Source organism: Gastrolobium bilobum, unplaced genomic scaffold, assembly GCF_033153095.1.
Source record: "Gastrolobium bilobum isolate Gb01-03AN ecotype WA unplaced genomic scaffold, APGP_CSIRO_Gbil_v1 utg1221, whole genome shotgun sequence".
NCBI lineage: Eukaryota > Viridiplantae > Streptophyta > Magnoliopsida > Fabales > Fabaceae > Gastrolobium > Gastrolobium bilobum.
This window is the reverse complement of record NW_026897257.1, coordinates 2,548,501-2,566,570: the sequence shown is the minus strand read 5'-3', so window position 1 is coordinate 2,566,570 and position 18,070 is coordinate 2,548,501. Positions and strand designations below refer to the sequence as shown.

Below are 18,070 nucleotides of genomic sequence, written 5' to 3'. Positions count from 1 at the left end.
AGTTACAAATCTAATTTGTAGTTTCTAAATAAATTTTATAATTTTTCATGTAGCTTTTTAAATTTTAAAATAAAGTCTATAACTTAATACTAGATTTTTCAAAAGGAGTACGAAATATAATCCATTGCAATTTTTTTGTAACTTGCCTTTCCGGCTTTCATCGTTCTAATTATATGTGCTAACTAAGCATTAAAAATTGGTTTTCAATTAAGCTGCTGAGTATAAAAGGATACAAGCTTTGCCGCTAAAAATTTCCTCTATACAGGAAAAAGTATAGATTTAATTATTTTGATTTTTATCTAGACTTTATTATATTCGAATATAACTTTGTTTTTACTTGATTTAAGCAAATCAAATATAAAGTTTAATATTAATTTATGTTGAATGTGTTTTTTACCTTGTTTTATTATCACAATAATTATTAAAAGTTTATTTTATTTTCTTTTTATGCTTAGAAATTTATAAAGATAAAAAGTTTAATCATTCCAACGTCACACGTGCAAGAAATAACTAACTAATAAAATTTGGCCAATAGTAATTAAATTTAAGAACTTTAAGTCATACCATTCGTTTACCCAAAAAAAAGTCATACCATTCAATTTAATCAATAGAACTAATCTTAATTGCCAAGTTTTTATTTTAACTATTATAATAATAAATTTTAATAATTTAATTATGTTAATTATAAAAATATTTAGAGTCAGAATAAATCATAATTAATTCAACCCAAGAATTATTAATCTAGTAGTATCCTAGTTAGACCAACTTATATAAACCAAGAATTGAATTAATCGGATCCATTAATACTTTCTGTTGGTATCTTAAAAAAATCATAATTACCTCGTACAAGAACCAGCTGTATATAAATACAAAATAATGGAAAACAATAGATGAGATGAGATGAGACAGTCACTTATTGTAACAACCAATATATGATATATAGATTGTTTGTATCTTTTTGTTAGGTTTGTTAGCTGTAGCTCAAGTTGTTAGCGGTAGTTTTAATTTGCTTTTAGATGCAGTTTAGATTTTCTAGGAAAGGGCAAAACAAGGACAACCACTTAAAAACCCGCGGCATCAGTAGTCCAGCACCAGCACAATAATATCAAAGAAGTGAATTTTTATTATTAGACCGAGTATTCTCTTATGTATTATGTCCTTCTCAGTGGGAAGCAAGTCACTCACCAATGCTTTCAAATTCCTAAAAGCATCAGGAATTTCATCATTGGGAACAACTTTAATATACAACTGTTGATCAGACAATAAATATTAATAAACTATATAAATAAAAAAACCAAAAAACTACTGTTCGGACTATAATAAATCATTGCAATCTGTACCAAAAAATGAGAAGAAATCATCATCCGTAGGAGATTGATCCTTGTCACTCACTGTTTCATTCTCTAACCAAACAAAATCAGCTAAATCATCCAGACTTGTAATTTCTTTGGGGTTCGAATGTTTCCCTTGCTCATCCAATTCTTTCTCACAGGGATGAGATGAATTCTTCTTATTACCTGAGCCTTCCAAAATCTTTGGAGGGTAGAGTATCGATTCCAAATAACCATTGCTGCGTGGAGAAACTGGTTCTAACTGAGTCTGTTCATGAATTGGAGGATAGTGCTTATCAATCAATCTATCACCAGACCCATGATAGAATGGAGGCATGCTACATGAGCAACCTTCTTGTTGAAATTCTATGCCTGGGAGTGGAGGTAGCTCTGATACCAATTCCCCATATATGGTGGGAGTTATTGAATCTGGATCCTGAATCAGTCTACTGAGAGACCCATCAATTACTGATGGAAGAATAGGAGATGCAGGCCTGCATGGAAGTGGAGGTAGGTCTGATACCATGGCCTCAGCTATGTAGGAAGTGCCATTTAAACCTGCATATTGCTCACTATTGGTGTTATTGTTAACAATGAGAACATACAAAAAAAAAATGTTTAAGAAAGTTTTCCATGAGTATATATGTGTGTGTATATATATATATATATATATATAATCTACTTACTAATCAACTAATACTGGGGCAACAGTATTAGTGCTGTCCAAATGTGATGATGAGCTTGGACCTTGTTCAAATGTGTTGCTTTCATATATATAATTGATTGGTGATACATATGGTGGAAGTTCTTGACTGAGGTTGTTGTTTAGTATAACAAATTTATCTGCTTGTTGGTGGCTGCTGGAACCCTTTAGACTTTGTTGAGTGGCATTAAGCACACGTGGGCGTATGTTAGGAGGGTACATTGGTGCGCCAGCTCGTTCAAGTTTCTTTTTTCTTGTGTTCCAATAGTTCTTTATCTCATTGTCAGTACGTCCAGGCAACTGATACAAATTAAGGAATTAACACAAAAAGTAAATACACACAAAGAAAGAAAGAAAGAAAAATCACACTCTCGCACACATAATTCAGTGACATAATTAATGGACGGTGAAAAATGCATTCTCTCATATCACATCACCACATTACCGGTTATCCTTTCCATATTTTTTATACTTGGCTCATCTCTTGTTACCTAAAATTGTCTCACATATGGGACATGATCAGAAAATTCATTTTCCATAATAGGAATGTGTAAGAAAACTATTTATTTATTCATTCTCAGTAGACATGAGAAAATTTCTTTAACTACTGGTATTTTTATTTATTTTTATTTCAATTCTTTCCCTAAAAAACAATTCAAGATATATTCAGAATCACTTTGAAACAATTATGATTAGATTCGGAATTAAAAGTGATTTGTAAAAAAAAAAAAAAAACAATTCAACTCACAAAAGTAAACCACTAAAATTGGTTTGGTTTCCTGAATTAAATTATTAAAATCAGTTTGATTGTTGAAAAAAAAAATCTTCCCCACCCCTCAACAATAATATAAGGTCTTTTTTCTTCTCGATCCTCCTAGTATCACTTTTGAGAGAGATTTAAAATCTTAATTCTGAACTTGTCCCGAATCAATCAGATTAGTCGCGAATTATGAATTTTACATTACATTCACCAGTTCACTTCACATACTATTTCTTTCTTTCTTTCTTTTTTAGTAAAATTTAGGTCACAATTCCAACAGAAAAACAACAATGGCACTAATGCAAACCTCCGAAGCCATTTTAGCCCATTTGGGCCCCATATCAGCATGGAGTTCAATGATCTTAAGCTCTTCCTCTTTACTCATGGGACCCTTCTTCAAATCTGGTCTCAAGTGATTTGTCCATCGAAAACGGCAGCTTTTTCCACAACGGGCAAGTCCTGATTTCTTTTGAACTGCATTCCAATTTCCCTCTCCATGGTTTTTCACATATTCCTTCAAAATTTTATCCTCTTCTGCTGTCCATGGCCCTTTCTTTAAAATATCTTTTTCTTCTAACTCATCCCCACCATTACCTTTTTCATTTGATAATAATGTCATCACAAACACTGTGCCCATAAGAAACACTGCGCCTACAAAAAGTACAGAGATTTGAAGTTAGTGAACAATGTGAGAATTAACAATTTCATAATTGATCAATGGCAATATATAGTATTAAACTTTTACAAAAAAAAAAAAGTAGTATGATTTTATCCATTAGAAAAACACCGAGCACTAACCTTTGACATGCAATAGATCGCTACGAGGGCTAAAAACTGAAAACATGAGTAGTCTTTGTTGGTTGAGGGTAGAGAACAGTGTAGAACTTATTTAGCATATAATAACAAGATGAAGTGTTACCCCTTGAATTCATTGCTTAAAAAGTGGAAAATATTTTGTCAGTTTGTTTCTTAGATAGATACCGCCCTTAGATAGATACCGTTTCAATCGCTTAATTGATATATCCGCGAAAAAATTCAAAATTAAAAAAAAAATATCTTTAAACAATCATTATCCTAGCTATCGTTTATTTCTTATTTATCTTTACAGTTTGTTGTTTGGAATTTTATGATGTGGCTTAATCTATTAGTGTTTCAGCTAAGAGAATAATAAAGTCGGATAAGATTCTTCTCTTAAATTAAATTATCGAAAACTAACTAATTATTATTTTAAAAAAAAAATTTCTGCAATTACTGCAGATAAGTTATCGATGTCTAATATATCATCATTCATTCATTTAGGTTAGGCTTAAAAAAAAACATACACACGAGTGATTAACTGATTAGTTTGTAATTATAAAACTGAGCATCCAGTTTTTGCCTCCCTCCGATCCCTCTCAGCAACAATCGATGTCCCACTGTCATTTTCTGTGGCCAAATCCATGGAATAATATAGAAGCCTCCCACTGTCACTGTTTTCGAAAGATAAATACAATGGAAGACTCCCCTTGATGGAGACTAAGGAAGTTTGATGGAAATTAAACCCCCCCGCGACGTATACCCACTTTCCCATGTCCTTTTCCTTTTCCTTTGGTACAATTATTTTTTTAGTAATGTTAAAGAAAATTAGACAATTTATATTTTTAAAGAAAGTTAAATTATATATATATATATATATATATATATATATATATATATATATATATATATAGGGCTATATGCACAACATGTTACATAACAAAAGTAATATTTCCTGTACACACAATAAGTTAGTGGGGTTTACTAATTTTTTTTGAGATTTATATTTCTTATGCAACATAAGAAGAGCTTTCTTATGCTACACTCACATCGTTTTGTGTGTCAATATTTTTAATTTTTTTATTTACCATTTTTCAATGGGGCCCACCTGAGTTTGTGTGTGTTGCAAAAGTTCTCATCTTATGTCACATAAGAAGTGTAAACCCCTTTATTTTTTTCACTCCTTAATTCATTTTCTCTCTCCTTATTACTACAAACCATGCACTTTTTCCTACAACATTATTGTTGTTTTTCCCATATATATATATGTGTGTATGTGTGTGTGAGAGAAATGATTGACTTATAGTAATATAATAATAAGAAGTTTTATACTCAGTTTTAATTATTGCTTCGCTTTTATCTAATCTAATATAAATTTTAATGCGAGATTTGCAGCATATGCTCAAACTGAGAAATTCGGAAATATTTAATATGCTTCAGGATTACTTAATAATTTGGTGTTCTCTCTCGTAACATTAATTTTTTCTTTTTTTTTTATCCTTGTTATTTTTTTTCTTTTCTAATTTTACCTTTATATTTACACTAAGAGACCACCTAAAAAATGATGGTCCTGGACCACAATAAATTTTCTCCTGAAATTCGTGCCGTGAAGGCACATAAAATGTGTTTTTTGATTTAACATATCAGTGTCAATGCTCCACACAAAGTCTGAATTCTAATTTATCAGGTCATAACTCAGCATTGCTATGCAATTCCACCTCATTTCAATTCTAGCTGCGAATGTATACTCATTGACCTCTTTTATTATGTACTCATTGACCTCTAATATACACTATTATTGCATGTTAATTTATCACCATGCACGTTCTATATCTGTACTCAATGTCGATGCTGCATTATGAGGGGACTGGGGCTACAGGTGAATAGTTTTCTTTTCTTGGTCATATTCACATTATGGTTGTGCTTAGTTCAAAAAGTAAGGCCTTTTCAATCTGTTTCGATTCTCTTTGACTTCTATGTTAATTTAGTTGTTATTTAGTGTGTATAAAAAACTAAATAATTTTTAATAATTTTCATAAAATTATTAAAAAAAATAAATTAAGCTAATTATGGTACAAATTATGGTTTGTATTCTTGTACAAGGGATCCAACATTATTTGGATATTGCACTAGAATTAATCTACGTATAAGAATTTTAATACAAAATTTTTATTAGTTTTGTTAACAGTGTGTAATTATTAATACATATGAATTTTTTTAATATTTTATAATAAATTAATTTAATTATTCAAAAAAATTAAATACTTTTATTTTAAAATTAATAAATAATATTTTATTTTTTTAATGTTTTGTAACATGTATCTTAAATATGGGGTTTTAGTTTGTCTTTTAACATGACCAGAAAAACTTTCTTACACACGCAACATTTTGTGGGGCCCACACTTTTTAAAGCAAAAAAAAAAAAATTTATGGCACGCAAAACGAATCTCTATAACATTACACCATTACTCTTTCTACAACATAACTCTTATAAAATTCCTTAAATATACACGTTAATAAAATTAAGATATTATATGAAAAATACAAAACGCTGCTAAAAAATTATTTACTTTTATCTCCACATAAGCGAAAGCTTTAATATTCAAGGAATAAATTAAAAACGATAGATTTTGAAAACTAGATAAATTTTAAATCATCATGTGGAAAAATGAATAAGTTTACTTAAATTGAAATAACTTCATAATAAAGCACCATACGAAAACGTGATAAACCCGTATTTGCATTTTAAAATTAAATTAAACAACTAAATTATGGGTAAAAAATATGGGTGTTCATCAACTTATTCAAACCGCGGTGACCAAACCGATAACCGAATAAACCGAAAATCGAAAAACCGAAAACAGAAAAAAAAAAACCGCAAATTTTAATTGGATTGGATTGATTTTCGGATGAGTTGATGAAAACCGATCTAATCCAAACCAATACAATATATTAATTTTCCTCTACCTACTTGAGCTTTTCTTTAATCATAGCCCAAAATTTCTCAACCCAAGACCTGTTAGCCCATCAACTACGCCCAAGAAAAAATCTAATCACATCTCATCAACAAAATTTCATCTGTAGAGCTTTATATCTCATTGTCCAAAATAAAAATTTACAAAGCCAATGTATATAAAAGATGTTATTTGCACAATGATCGTGAAACAAATTTTAGGATTTTAAAAAAACCGAAAACCGATCCAATCCAAACCGAAAAATATTGGATTGGATTGCATCGGATTTGAAAAAAAATTCAAACCAAATAGATGATTAAATGATCAAATCGAAGGTGTTGGATTAGATGATTTTTGCTTTTAAAACCGATCCAATCCAAACCGCGAACACTTATAGTAAAAAACAACTAGAATTGCAAATGCGAGAAACACACCCAATCATATCATTTGTTTTATTAGCTTTTCAAAATATTTCTAGCTACTCTCTTTGAAAACAAGGATAATCTTTTCAACTGCTTAACAAAACAATAAATTCTCTTTTTAAGTGGCGTTTCCAGAATTCAAACTTTCATTCTCCCCTAAAAACATAATTTGATTACCGTTATTTCACAATCACACACCACATATATATCTTTGCCTTTAGGCTTATACTTGGGGTCAGAGATATAAACGAGCTAGGCCAGCCTACATGAGCCTACGGCCTAGTCTATATTAGATCAGGTTTGGTCTATTACAAATAGTAAAATAGAATAGGCCTAGGCTTTTAAAAAAATCTATTTAAAAAATAGGTCATAGGCTTTTTTGTATATATCGAACTCATAAGTCTATAGGTCGACCTATATGATATTATTTATTTTAAATAAAATAAATAAATTTATTATATTAATAATTTTGAATAATAAAGTAATATTATTTTAATTTTCTTTTAATTGTTGAATGTTTAATAGGCTTAAATAGGTTAACAGACCTAGGCCAAATTTTTTTTTTAAAAATATAAATCAGGTCATACTAGTAATTTGAGGCCTACATAGATTAACAGATCAGACAAAACCCAATATTTTTATATAGACCTAGCCTATTTATGTCAAAACCTAGCCTAAGCCTATTTTACACCTGTAATTGAGGTGAATAGCACATCTCATTTCATTTGTGTGCGTTTACACACATAAATATGCGCACGTCCACTAGTCAATAATAATTTCACCCTATTTTTATGCATATCAAATGCAGTTTAAAATTTTAAGGCTTCAGAATATATATAAGTAGCGTTCTCATGAGCACCTCGGGTCCCTCAATCTATATATATAATCTTTACTTACAATTTAAATTAAAAAGAAAATAACGAAGAGTATATTGTTACTGTAAAGTTTAAATTACAAATTTTTTTATTAAGGAGTTAAAATTTGAGGAATTTGACAGCATCTGTAAAATGAGGAATTTTTCCAATTTTTTTATGCTTGAGTGAACAGTAATGGAAATTTAAGGGGGGAAATACTGTAACCAAGGAAAATCCCTTTGGTATAGGTATAAATAAATGGGGATTAATTTTGTCATTCTATATGAGAAAAAAATTTCATATTACACACACAATACATGAGTGAGGTCCATAAAAAAGTGAGAAGACAAAAAATTTAAAATGGAACACACTCATATATTGTATCCGTAGCATGAGAAAATTATTTCCCTAAATAAAGTGCCTTCATATTTCTGCTTTATGGAGTTAATTGTAAACTTAATCTTTTTTGGTTCTAATAAAATTTGAATTCGGCCCTCTAGTTTAAAATTTTCATATCTTTTAATTTGGTCATGTCTCGTCAAACGGACTGAACTGTCCAATTTCAATTTTCACTACTTCTTAAACACGGGTGCTTGAGCTTGAGCTCAAATGTGCATCAAGGTTTTTCTTCTTTGTCTTTTGTATTTGTAAATCGTCATATATGTTAATTTTGTTGTGGATGTCATCCCTTTGTTTCTTTAAAGATACAGCAGCAGGGCCCATTCTCTTATCTATCAAAGACATGAATTCTGAGCCTACGGCCCAGCCCATTCACAAAACGATGGGTTAAGCTCCCACCATGACGGGTTTCCAGAAAAAACTTGACTTGTCATTAAATGTAGTAGCAAAATTCTTAGCTGATTTTGTATTTTTAGAAAGGGAAAATTATTTGTGTTTTAAAAATCATTTTAGTTTTTTTACTCTATGTACTCTTGGTAGTATATAGTTATTACATGAAAATATGCTCTCTCTTTTCTCTCCTCAATCACATCAACTTACTTGGAAAGTGAAAAAAAAAATTAACTTTTCATGTTATAACTATGTACTACCGGGAGTACATAGAGTAAAAAAACTAAAATGACACAACTAACATCACACACTCTAACCCTTTTAAAAATGTCATGAAAATAAATAGAATGAGTGGACACTTCATAAAAGTATTTGTCCTTTTATATAATTTGGGCATCAAACTAAGTTTTGGTTTAGTAAAAATTCGACAATGTTATAAGCACACGGTTACAAATTGAAATTCTACACAAACTAATTTCTCAATGTTAAGCCCTAATAAATATCTTTGTAAAGTTTTTAATTCAAACATACGCAAAATCACCTAGATACCAGGCAATTCTATTTTATTTTTTGGACAAAGGAAAACAAAAAAGAACACAATCAACTATGTCTGGTCCGGCTAGCCTGGCGTTCTCGTTCTTGTAATTAAAAGTTACACATAACACAGACGGTGGAGAGCTTATGATTGATGGAAAACCAATGTGAAACCAAGAACCCAAAAGGCTAAGCATTTATTATAATATACATGGTCATATGTGTTAAATGCTAAGTTTACGAATACACAATTTTCCATCTCAGTTTCTTTACACATAAGTATATGACCATGTGTTTAATGTAAAGTTAAAGAATGCAGAATTGACTGTCCATACGTATCTCAGTTTCTTTACGCATTAGTGTGGCTATACGACCTGCAAGTGTGAAATGTTCGAGCTTTTCCTTTCTTCATTTTTTCAATCAATGGGAATAGCAGGGATGTGAAACTCTTGAAGGCTAGACTTTTATTTAGTAATTTTGGTCTGATAAATTCATATAATTGACTAGTCAAATTCAACAAACTCAAACCCTACGATAATTATTTTATGCCTAACACTCAAACATTTTATCCTACTTTAATCACGCAAACTATTATGTTATTAAATATAGTCCATTTGTTGGCTTACCCACACATACAATGAACTAATTTCCTAACAAACACTACACACATACAAAAGTATATATTTATAAGAGACATTTTTTGTTACATTAGAAGGTTAATTAATGTTTGATGTCACTTTAAATAAGTCTGTTGAATAATTATAAGAGATAGAATTATGATCTATTCTTGAAAAAACATATATTATTAGGAGAAATATATATATATATATATATATATATATATATATATATATATTATATAAATTACATGTATCTGTAAAGAACCTTATGATACACCACCCCAAAAGCTAGTTCAAATGGTGAGAATGTCCAAGGCCTTATAAAGGTCAGACCTTCACCGGAAGCAATTTTATTTGAACCGGAAACATTCACATCATAGTGGAGTTAACTCTTTAAAGGAAATTTTTTGCATTCACAAGAACTTGAACTCAAAATCTTGTTGCTTAAGCGAATCAAGTATGTACCGCTTGAACCAAACCCTTTTAGTTATTAGGTCATTTATATAACATTAGTTAAAAGACAAAAATTACAATGTGCACATAATCAACGGCTAAAGTTTTTATGACAATAGAATTTGCCATCAATTATATAACAAGATACACCAACCAACGATTTCCCTACCTAATTCTCGAGCCATTAAATTAATTGATATGCGTATTCCATCTAATGATGGAAAGGAAAATGATAGTCTCGCGTAGGTGTGACTTACGTAACTCACATAATGGATGATTAATTATTGATAATTTGATATTGAGAAGGGTGGAAAAAAAGAAAAAAGTTCTATTAATGATAATTATATAAGTTAGGTGGATTTTTTTAATGTTTACGAATACGCCACAGACCCTACATAAAGTAAGATGACACTATGATTTTGAATTAGGAGAAAAGGGGAGAAAGAGTTAAATAGAGAAATAAACAATGATAATTAAATTTTTGTAAAGTCTCGAATCGGGAAAAAAATGTGGGTAGAAAATAACATTACAGTTTATGCACAAGTAACAGGTCAGTAATCAGTATGTACCAAAAACGAAAAAAAAGGTCAGTTGTGACGGGAACGGAAATTGGTTTGAATCTTTGGGCTTTGAAGATCCAGTGGTTCTTACGCACGTCCATCATCATCGTAGCTGATCTCCCGCTAGTGGCCTAGTGGTACCAAGGGAGTGTTTGGTAAGGGGGTAATATTAAACTTTTGAAAAATTAACATTGGAAGTTATGTTTATCCATGTTTAATATAAGGAATTTGCATTCATAATTTAACATGACTACAAAAAATTTCTTACACACAGAACATTTTGTGAAGCCTGCAGCAAAAAAAATAAATTTCGGCACACAAAACGAATCTCTATAACATAACACAATTACTTTTCCTACAACATAACTCTTATAAAACCCTTAACATAAATATTGTAAACAATTTTTTGGAATTCCAATTTGTGAAGCAAATTTTCACCAAAAAATTACAAGCTCCCACGTGTAAAATTACCATCTCCAGGCACTCACGAACTCCCATTCCACGTTTCTTCCTAGAGATTTAGTTCTGTATTTTAATAATTATTGGTTCTCTCTAGACGTATTTTTCCTCTCTTTTTTAATATTAATGATTAGTTAGGATCAACGAGTAAATTCTTAATATTTTATTCATTTTGATATTATTTTTTTTGTAGAAAACAAATAAACAAATATAATAGGAATTAATATTTCTATGCATACATATGACTCATATTTTTTTTTTCTTTTCATATAGATTTACATGACATTTACACGCTCTTAGGTAGTTCGGTGTATACAGAAAATAAAATTATATCTTATAATATTAAAAAAATATTATTTCCAATATAATAATGAGAGAAGGTGAAACCAATTCTTAAACTCACACGAGCTGTTATTTTTTTATTATTATTGTTTTGATATTTCGGCCAATTGTTGGGTATAAACATGGAATGTACCATAATGATGAGGCATCTTAGGTGTCTGATTCGGAGCATCTTATGTAGATTCCTTCCTCTCTTCCCCATAAAATCTTCATTACTCACTCTTTCTCCTCCCCCTCCCTTCTTCAAACCCATTAGCATTTTCCAAATTATTCACTTCAACTCAACTCCACCAACAATTATTGACACATAAACAGAGAAAATGAACATCTTGGAGTATTCTCCTCTGGAGCCTCTAGCTTTCAACTACTTGAACTTTGGTTTCCTCACACTCTTAAACAATTTATTGACTCGCCTCGCCGTCACCTTCTGGAGGATTCGGGCCCCTAAATCCGAATTACTCCCTCCTTCCGATGACCCGACATCCGAGACTACCGACCCGGATCCGGTGGTATCGGAGCCTGATGATGCGGTTCGTGAGCCAGCGCGTGTTCCAACTGTGGTTGGTAACGGCGGCGCTGACGACGTTGACGGTGTGACCAAGGGAAAGTTTACCTTGTATTACGAGGATGACAAGGAATACGAGAGTGACGAGACGTTAACGGTGACGGAGGTGTGGGATGAGAAAGAAGGAAGATCTGAGTGGTGGGATAATTGGGAAAAGTTGTTGAGGATGAGGATGGGAGAGAACGAGGATGGATGGTACACGTGCCAGGATTTAACGTCGCTTAACGGGAACGTTGTTAGGTTGTGGGATGGTGGGTTGAGGTTTGGGACATTCACAAAGGAATCAAGGGACAGCTCAACCTGTGTTCGTATGTGGTAATAATTTATAGCATAGCTTGTTAGATAGACTATTAAGTGTTGTACGTAGTACTGGATTATTAGTCTCTCCATCAAGAGTGAGAGATTATTGAGAATGTATATATGGTAATTTGGTAATGTGTTTCGATAACGATCATCTTCATCGTTCCAATCTCAAATTACTGAAACCCAAATGTTTAAAGCAAGCTTTTGCTTTCGTTTTTTTTTTTTTTTATCTCTTTAATTCTATGATTCTTTAGCTTTTTATTAACCATATGTAAGTTCTAATATTTGAAAATAAAGTTTTAAAAAAGTGCCAAAAAGTAATGAGTAGTGAGATTGTTGTGCTCTGCAGGCAAAAGGCTGATTATCTCAAATGGCCGAAAGACGTGTTAAGAGCTGGGAAAGGAAAAAATAAAATAAAATAAAAAATTAAGAAGTTGTTTGCTGAATGTTGATATATCTAAGCTGGGAAAGGCTTTTGTTTTATGAACCATTGCATATACTAAAAAATCATTAATTAGGTTAATTTTTATATGTTGCCAAACATCATTAATTTAAGAAGTTATAGTTGAAGTTTACTGCTGGTAATTGGATTCCTACTGTTTTGTGTTTGTGTGTAAAGGAAAACATATTTGAGTAATATTGCCAATCATTTGAGAATATGCCAATATGTACAGAGAAGGGATATTTTTACTACCAAAATTTTTCACTATTAACTTACTACCTATTTAATAATCATTGGATCAAAGAGAGAGAATGTTAAAAAGTTTTTGAAGAGAGAGAAAATGTTAATCCAATGATGATTAGATAGGTAGTAAGTTAGTAGTGAAAAATTTTGGTAGTAAAAATATTCTTCCTCGTATGTACAATAAATACTCTTTGCTATTTCAAAAATAATTATCTTCATTGAGATAAAGAGTACAAAAAACAAACAACAGGTCGAAAAGCACAACCCCAATAGACATACGTAGCTATCATGCGAACTGTGCTAAATTCCGAGCTACTAAAAACCCACTAGCTAGGTCAATTTATCTATGTTACCAAATATCACTAATTTTAGAGGTAGCTGAAGTTTACTGCTGGTAATAGTATTCCTACGGCTTTTCGTTAGCAAGACAAATTTGGGTAATATTCTCCATCATTTAAGAATATGCCAATATGTACAATAATTACACTTAACTACTTCAATTTATTATATTAATTAATTAGATAAAAGCACCGAAAACCAAAAACAGAAAAACACAACCCTAATTGTCCAATAGGTTTATCATATCCCTCGTATATGGAGCTTTGATAATGTGTTTGGTGATTGCGGTCAGTTTGAAACTGTTCGCAAAATCACATGCTATATTGCTATATTTATTTATTTAATTAGGTATAATTTTATTTATTTAAAGAAAATATGTTTCAATTCTGTCTCATGTAATACATAAAAAATGAATGGTATTCATTTTTTTCTTTCTCACTTCTTCATGATGAATTCTATCTACTTTTTATGTGTATCACATAATAAAATTTATCTTATGTCTCGTGTTCCCCTTTATTTAAAATTTAAAGTGATATGCATGGTTTGTTTTTCTGTTTCGGATCTAAATCAAATTTCTTTACTCAAGGTACCCGTTTTTCCATAAATTCTTATCGCAATAAATGCTTCTCTCCTTGTCTTTATCTCTTCTAGTATTTCACTGACTTTTGGATGTATAAGTTATGGAGTATATTAACCAAACTAGGACAACAAAACCAATTTGATATGTAGCTGAGAGAGAGAGAGTCATGTGGCCTATACTAGTGGCCGCAAGCAGAGACATAATTTCGTGTCTGCAGTTCAACGTATGAGACAATTATAATGTTAAGACGATTTTCTGATTATAGATAGTGACGCCCCAACTCGCAATCCCCCACGAAAAGAAAGAGCCTCTCAACATTCAATGACACGCATGAAGCATCTTCCTCTCTATCACTTGCTCTCTAAGCGACAGTTCACATAGGTCTCTTAGAGTGTCAATATAGGTTATGACACGTGAATCGACTCGCGACACGACACGAAAATTCGTGTTCAGGTTGATCCGTAAAAAAATTTGTGTCGTATTGTTAGAAAAAATGACACGTAAAAAATTCGTGTCGTATTCGTGTTGAGGTATTTGTGTTTGTGTCGACTCATATTTTTTTAAAATTATTCTATTTTTTTATTTTATTTTTTATTTTTTTTTATTTTGAACCATTTTTTTAAATTTTTTTTGTTAATTACCGTTTTGACCCTTATTTTGCGTGTTATTCATGTCGTGTCGTGTCAACCCGCAAAAAATTCGTGTCGTGTTAGTGTTAAAGATTTTGATACGAATAAAAATTCGTGTTGTGTTAGTGTTCATGTATTTGTGTCTTGTCAAATTTATGTCGTGTCAACCCGTTTTGACTCTCCTACTAAGTACAACACTATCCTTTTTTCATGGTTACGTGGATTTTCAACATTAATCTTTGGGTTTACTAACTTCAAAAATTCTCTTACAAGAAGTTTGAACTTTTGCATTTTGCAACTTTATGTAATGGTTATGTGAAAGAATGTAAATGAGTAAAAACGATGTACTCAATTGTGTACATCTGATGCACCAAAATTTTAGGCCAAATTACATTATACCACCCTGTACTTAGTTGCTTTTTCAGAATTACATTAGGCCAGAATTTTATCTGTACATTTGGACGTAACTTCTAGAAAAAGCAAAATTCAAAAAATAAAATGATATATTTTTTAAAGCCAATATTTCTGGCATAAGAAAAAAAAAATAGAGCCAAAATTTTTTTTTTGAAAAAATTAATTTTGCCCAAATCCCGCTCTTGTTACTCTCACTCGAGCAGTACATTATCATTACATGTCTTTTTAAATACTACTGGGGGTCTAAGGGAAAAGTCAAAAATTGAAATATATAAAAAATACTTTTAAAAAAATCATTACATGTCTTCTTATATATTTCATCCAAATACAAACATTTTTAAAAATTCGTTCTTTGCAAAATCCCCTCCAAATGGATGCTTAATGATTTGGCGACCATTTGCCTCTACAACATTAACTTATTGGAATATCGGAACGTACTTAACAGGAAGCATGTATTACTTGATTCTGAAATTCTGCCTTTTGTTAATAAATAATAAATTAGATCCAAATTTTGACTTTAAGCACTATACGAAGAAGTACTAGCTTTCAATACAATTATTTCGTCTAACATGCCTGTCGTGTGCTTCGAGGCTATAATTTTTTCAACGTGACAATCTTTACTTAAATTGTGACTAAGAGGCTAGGTTTGTTTACTAAAAGGAATCAAAGCTCATGGAAGAGTCTTCTTTTTAACATTGGCATGCACTAAGCTCTCGGGTGCATTTAACAAGTTCTGCATTTAATTTGACGTGATTGTACGAATATAATTAACAGGTAACCTTATTACAGGAGTAGAATTAGTTGTCACTGTCTTGTTAATATTCTCAATTTAATGTATAAGAAATTATAGGAATAGAATTAACAAGTAACGTAATTATAGGAATAGAATTAGCTATCAACGTAAATTCAAATTGTTGTATTCTTTTGTATTTAAGAGCCATGTTGGCACAACAATGAAACCAGCCTAATCTTTTCAGCTTGTTATGGTATCAAAGAGCATTTTTTTCTATCCTTAATCGGTAAACCATAGTTGGACAATGGCCAGCAAGAGTGACCATGATAGCGAAAGTTCAAGGGCATCCTAATCTTCTGCTACCTAGCCTAAACACAAGATCCTCAACCCACAGTTTCTATACGGCATCCTTTGACAATCCAGGCATCCAATTAACCAATGCCTTGTTGAAAGGATAGAGCAATTATGGTATTTGGAGTAACATCTCGGGCGTTGACGGAGGCAAGGAGTAGATAGTCCTTTGACACGTGGGTTGGATTGTACTACCAGTCAAAAATTCCAATGTTTGGAGTCCAGACCCGCTAAGGTAGGAGGGCTATGACAGTAGGTTCCTAGCAGTCTTCCAGCGAGAGGGGTACATGAATAAATTGAATCAACACCCTCAACGAGAGGGATCAAGAGACTGTGAAGGTATGAGACTGTATAGTTGATGATGGCTTAAAGGAATTAATATTAACAAGATGGATATACTTTTCAGTAGCCCATAATTTAATAACTTCATAGTTAAGTATGCTTAAAAATTTTAGGACGGGTGACCTCCTGAAAAATTTCTTACGAGGTGTATAAGTGAGGACAAGCACGCTAGAAAGTCACGTATTGATTTGTGGGGACAGTCATTGATCATGCAAGTGACCGGGCATCACACTAAGGCCAAAGCTATAAAGAATGCCTTACGAGCCAAAAATAATTTGGATTTTGTTACTATCATAGCTGTTGAACCCGTGGATGTTGCCTATTTAGAGGGTCGAGCATGGGTCATTGTCAATTCCATGATTATGGGATGGCCACAATACAATTGACCCTAGCTTGCAACCCTACATCCAGTATTTTGACACAGTTAAGCAATTATGGGATGATCTCCGGGAAAGGTATTGTATTGACAACGTGTCTCGTGTTTATTAGTTGAAACAATCACTGTCGAGTATTAAGCAACATGGATCGTCTATCACGACTTATTATACCAAGTTGAGAACTGTTTGGGATGAATTGGACTCCCAAAAATCACATCAATTTGTCTTATGGGGTTGCTTGTCTTGTTTCTAAATCCCTTGTTGATGAACAAGAAAAAGATCGCGTGTATCAAATCTTGATGGGGGCTTGATGATGAGATTTTTGGGATTATCAAGACTCAAATTTTAAACATTATTCCGTTGGTGTCTCTGAATAAGGCATATGCTATCAAATCTCAGGCAAGTTGATATAAGGTTATTGGTTGTGCAGTTCAGTCCTTGACTCAACAATCTTCTGGTTTCAATACCCAGCAATAGCCACAATGCCAGGGAAAAGATCAACATCGTCCATGCCTCCGTGCGTCAATTGTGATAAAACTAACCATCCCTCTAGTACTTGTTGGCAGGTTATCGACGACTACCTTAACAATGCGGGTAGAGGACGTAGATGTGGATGTTGACAAGGAAGGAGAGGCCATTTTGGGCAAGCTCATGAAGTCCAAAGTGACAATTTTGCCTTTCTAGCAATACATTCGACCTTGACTCCTGATATAGTCCAATATTGTCTCCTTACACTGGTAGAGCAGCCTCATACACAAAATGCCTCTTTGTCTGGTAATAATTTACATAGCCCAATTTGGCTTATTGATAGCGGAGCGTCTAAACATATGCTAGTAGTTTGGAGTTATTGTTTGATATTCATGATATCTCTTTGTTTCTTGTTGCTTTTCCTAATGGAACTCGAACCCAAGCTACAAAAGAGGGGCTCAATTTGTTTAAATTTGGATCTAACAACTCAAATGCAATTTGTTGCCTGTACGTAGATAAGCAGTGAAAAATGCAGAATATTACTAAAACAATGTTTGTTCCTCCAATATTACACACAAGATAAAAAATTTATGATATATAAATAGAGTAATGGCAAATTTATTTTAACATTTTATATTTTTTTATGCGCAATAAAGCTTAAATCAATTCATATAATAATTGTTCCCTGGGAAATGGGTTTGCAAGTAT

The 18,070-nt window shown here is 31.9% G+C and overlaps 2 protein-coding genes across 2 annotated transcripts; one reads left to right on the top strand and one right to left on the bottom strand.

Annotated features, from left to right (window-relative positions):
* Nucleotides 1–1,314: 1,314 nt before the first annotated feature.
* Nucleotides 1,315–3,638, bottom strand: LOC133305489 (transcription factor MYB102-like). The gene is made up of 4 exons (XM_061505725.1): nt 3,593–3,638; nt 3,102–3,445; nt 2,018–2,334; nt 1,315–1,903 (listed from the first exon to the last, which is right to left on the bottom strand). Exons 1-4 carry the CDS (start codon nt 3,636–3,638, stop codon nt 1,315–1,317), a joined length of 1,296 nt encoding a protein of 431 aa, XP_061361709.1.
* Nucleotides 3,639–11,737: 8,099 nt separating this feature from the next.
* LOC133305540 (uncharacterized) lies at nt 11,738–12,646 on the top strand. The gene has a single exon (XM_061505792.1). It carries the CDS (start codon nt 11,897–11,899, stop codon nt 12,458–12,460), a length of 564 nt encoding a protein of 187 aa, XP_061361776.1. The 5' UTR covers nt 11,738–11,896; the 3' UTR covers nt 12,461–12,646.
* Nucleotides 12,647–18,070: the final 5,424 nt, after the last annotated feature.

What these genes read in the sequence shown, in the direction of transcription:
- LOC133305489 (XM_061505725.1), bottom strand. Translation starts at nt 3,638, where the DNA reads ATGTTTTCAGTTTTTAGCCCTCGTAGCGATCTATTGCATGTCAAAG. An exon ending in CGATCTATTGCATGTCAAAG is followed by an intron (nt 3,446 to 3,592) that starts GTTAGTGCTCGG and finishes TACTTTTTGTAG; the next exon opens with GCGCAGTGTTTCTTATGGGC. An exon ending in GGGCTAAAATGGCTTCGGAG is followed by an intron (nt 2,335 to 3,101) that starts GTTTGCATTAGT and finishes AATTTGTATCAG; the next exon opens with TTGCCTGGACGTACTGACAA.
- LOC133305540 (XM_061505792.1), top strand. Translation starts at nt 11,897, where the DNA reads ATGAACATCTTGGAGTATTCTCCTCTGGAGCCTCTAGCTTTCAACTAC.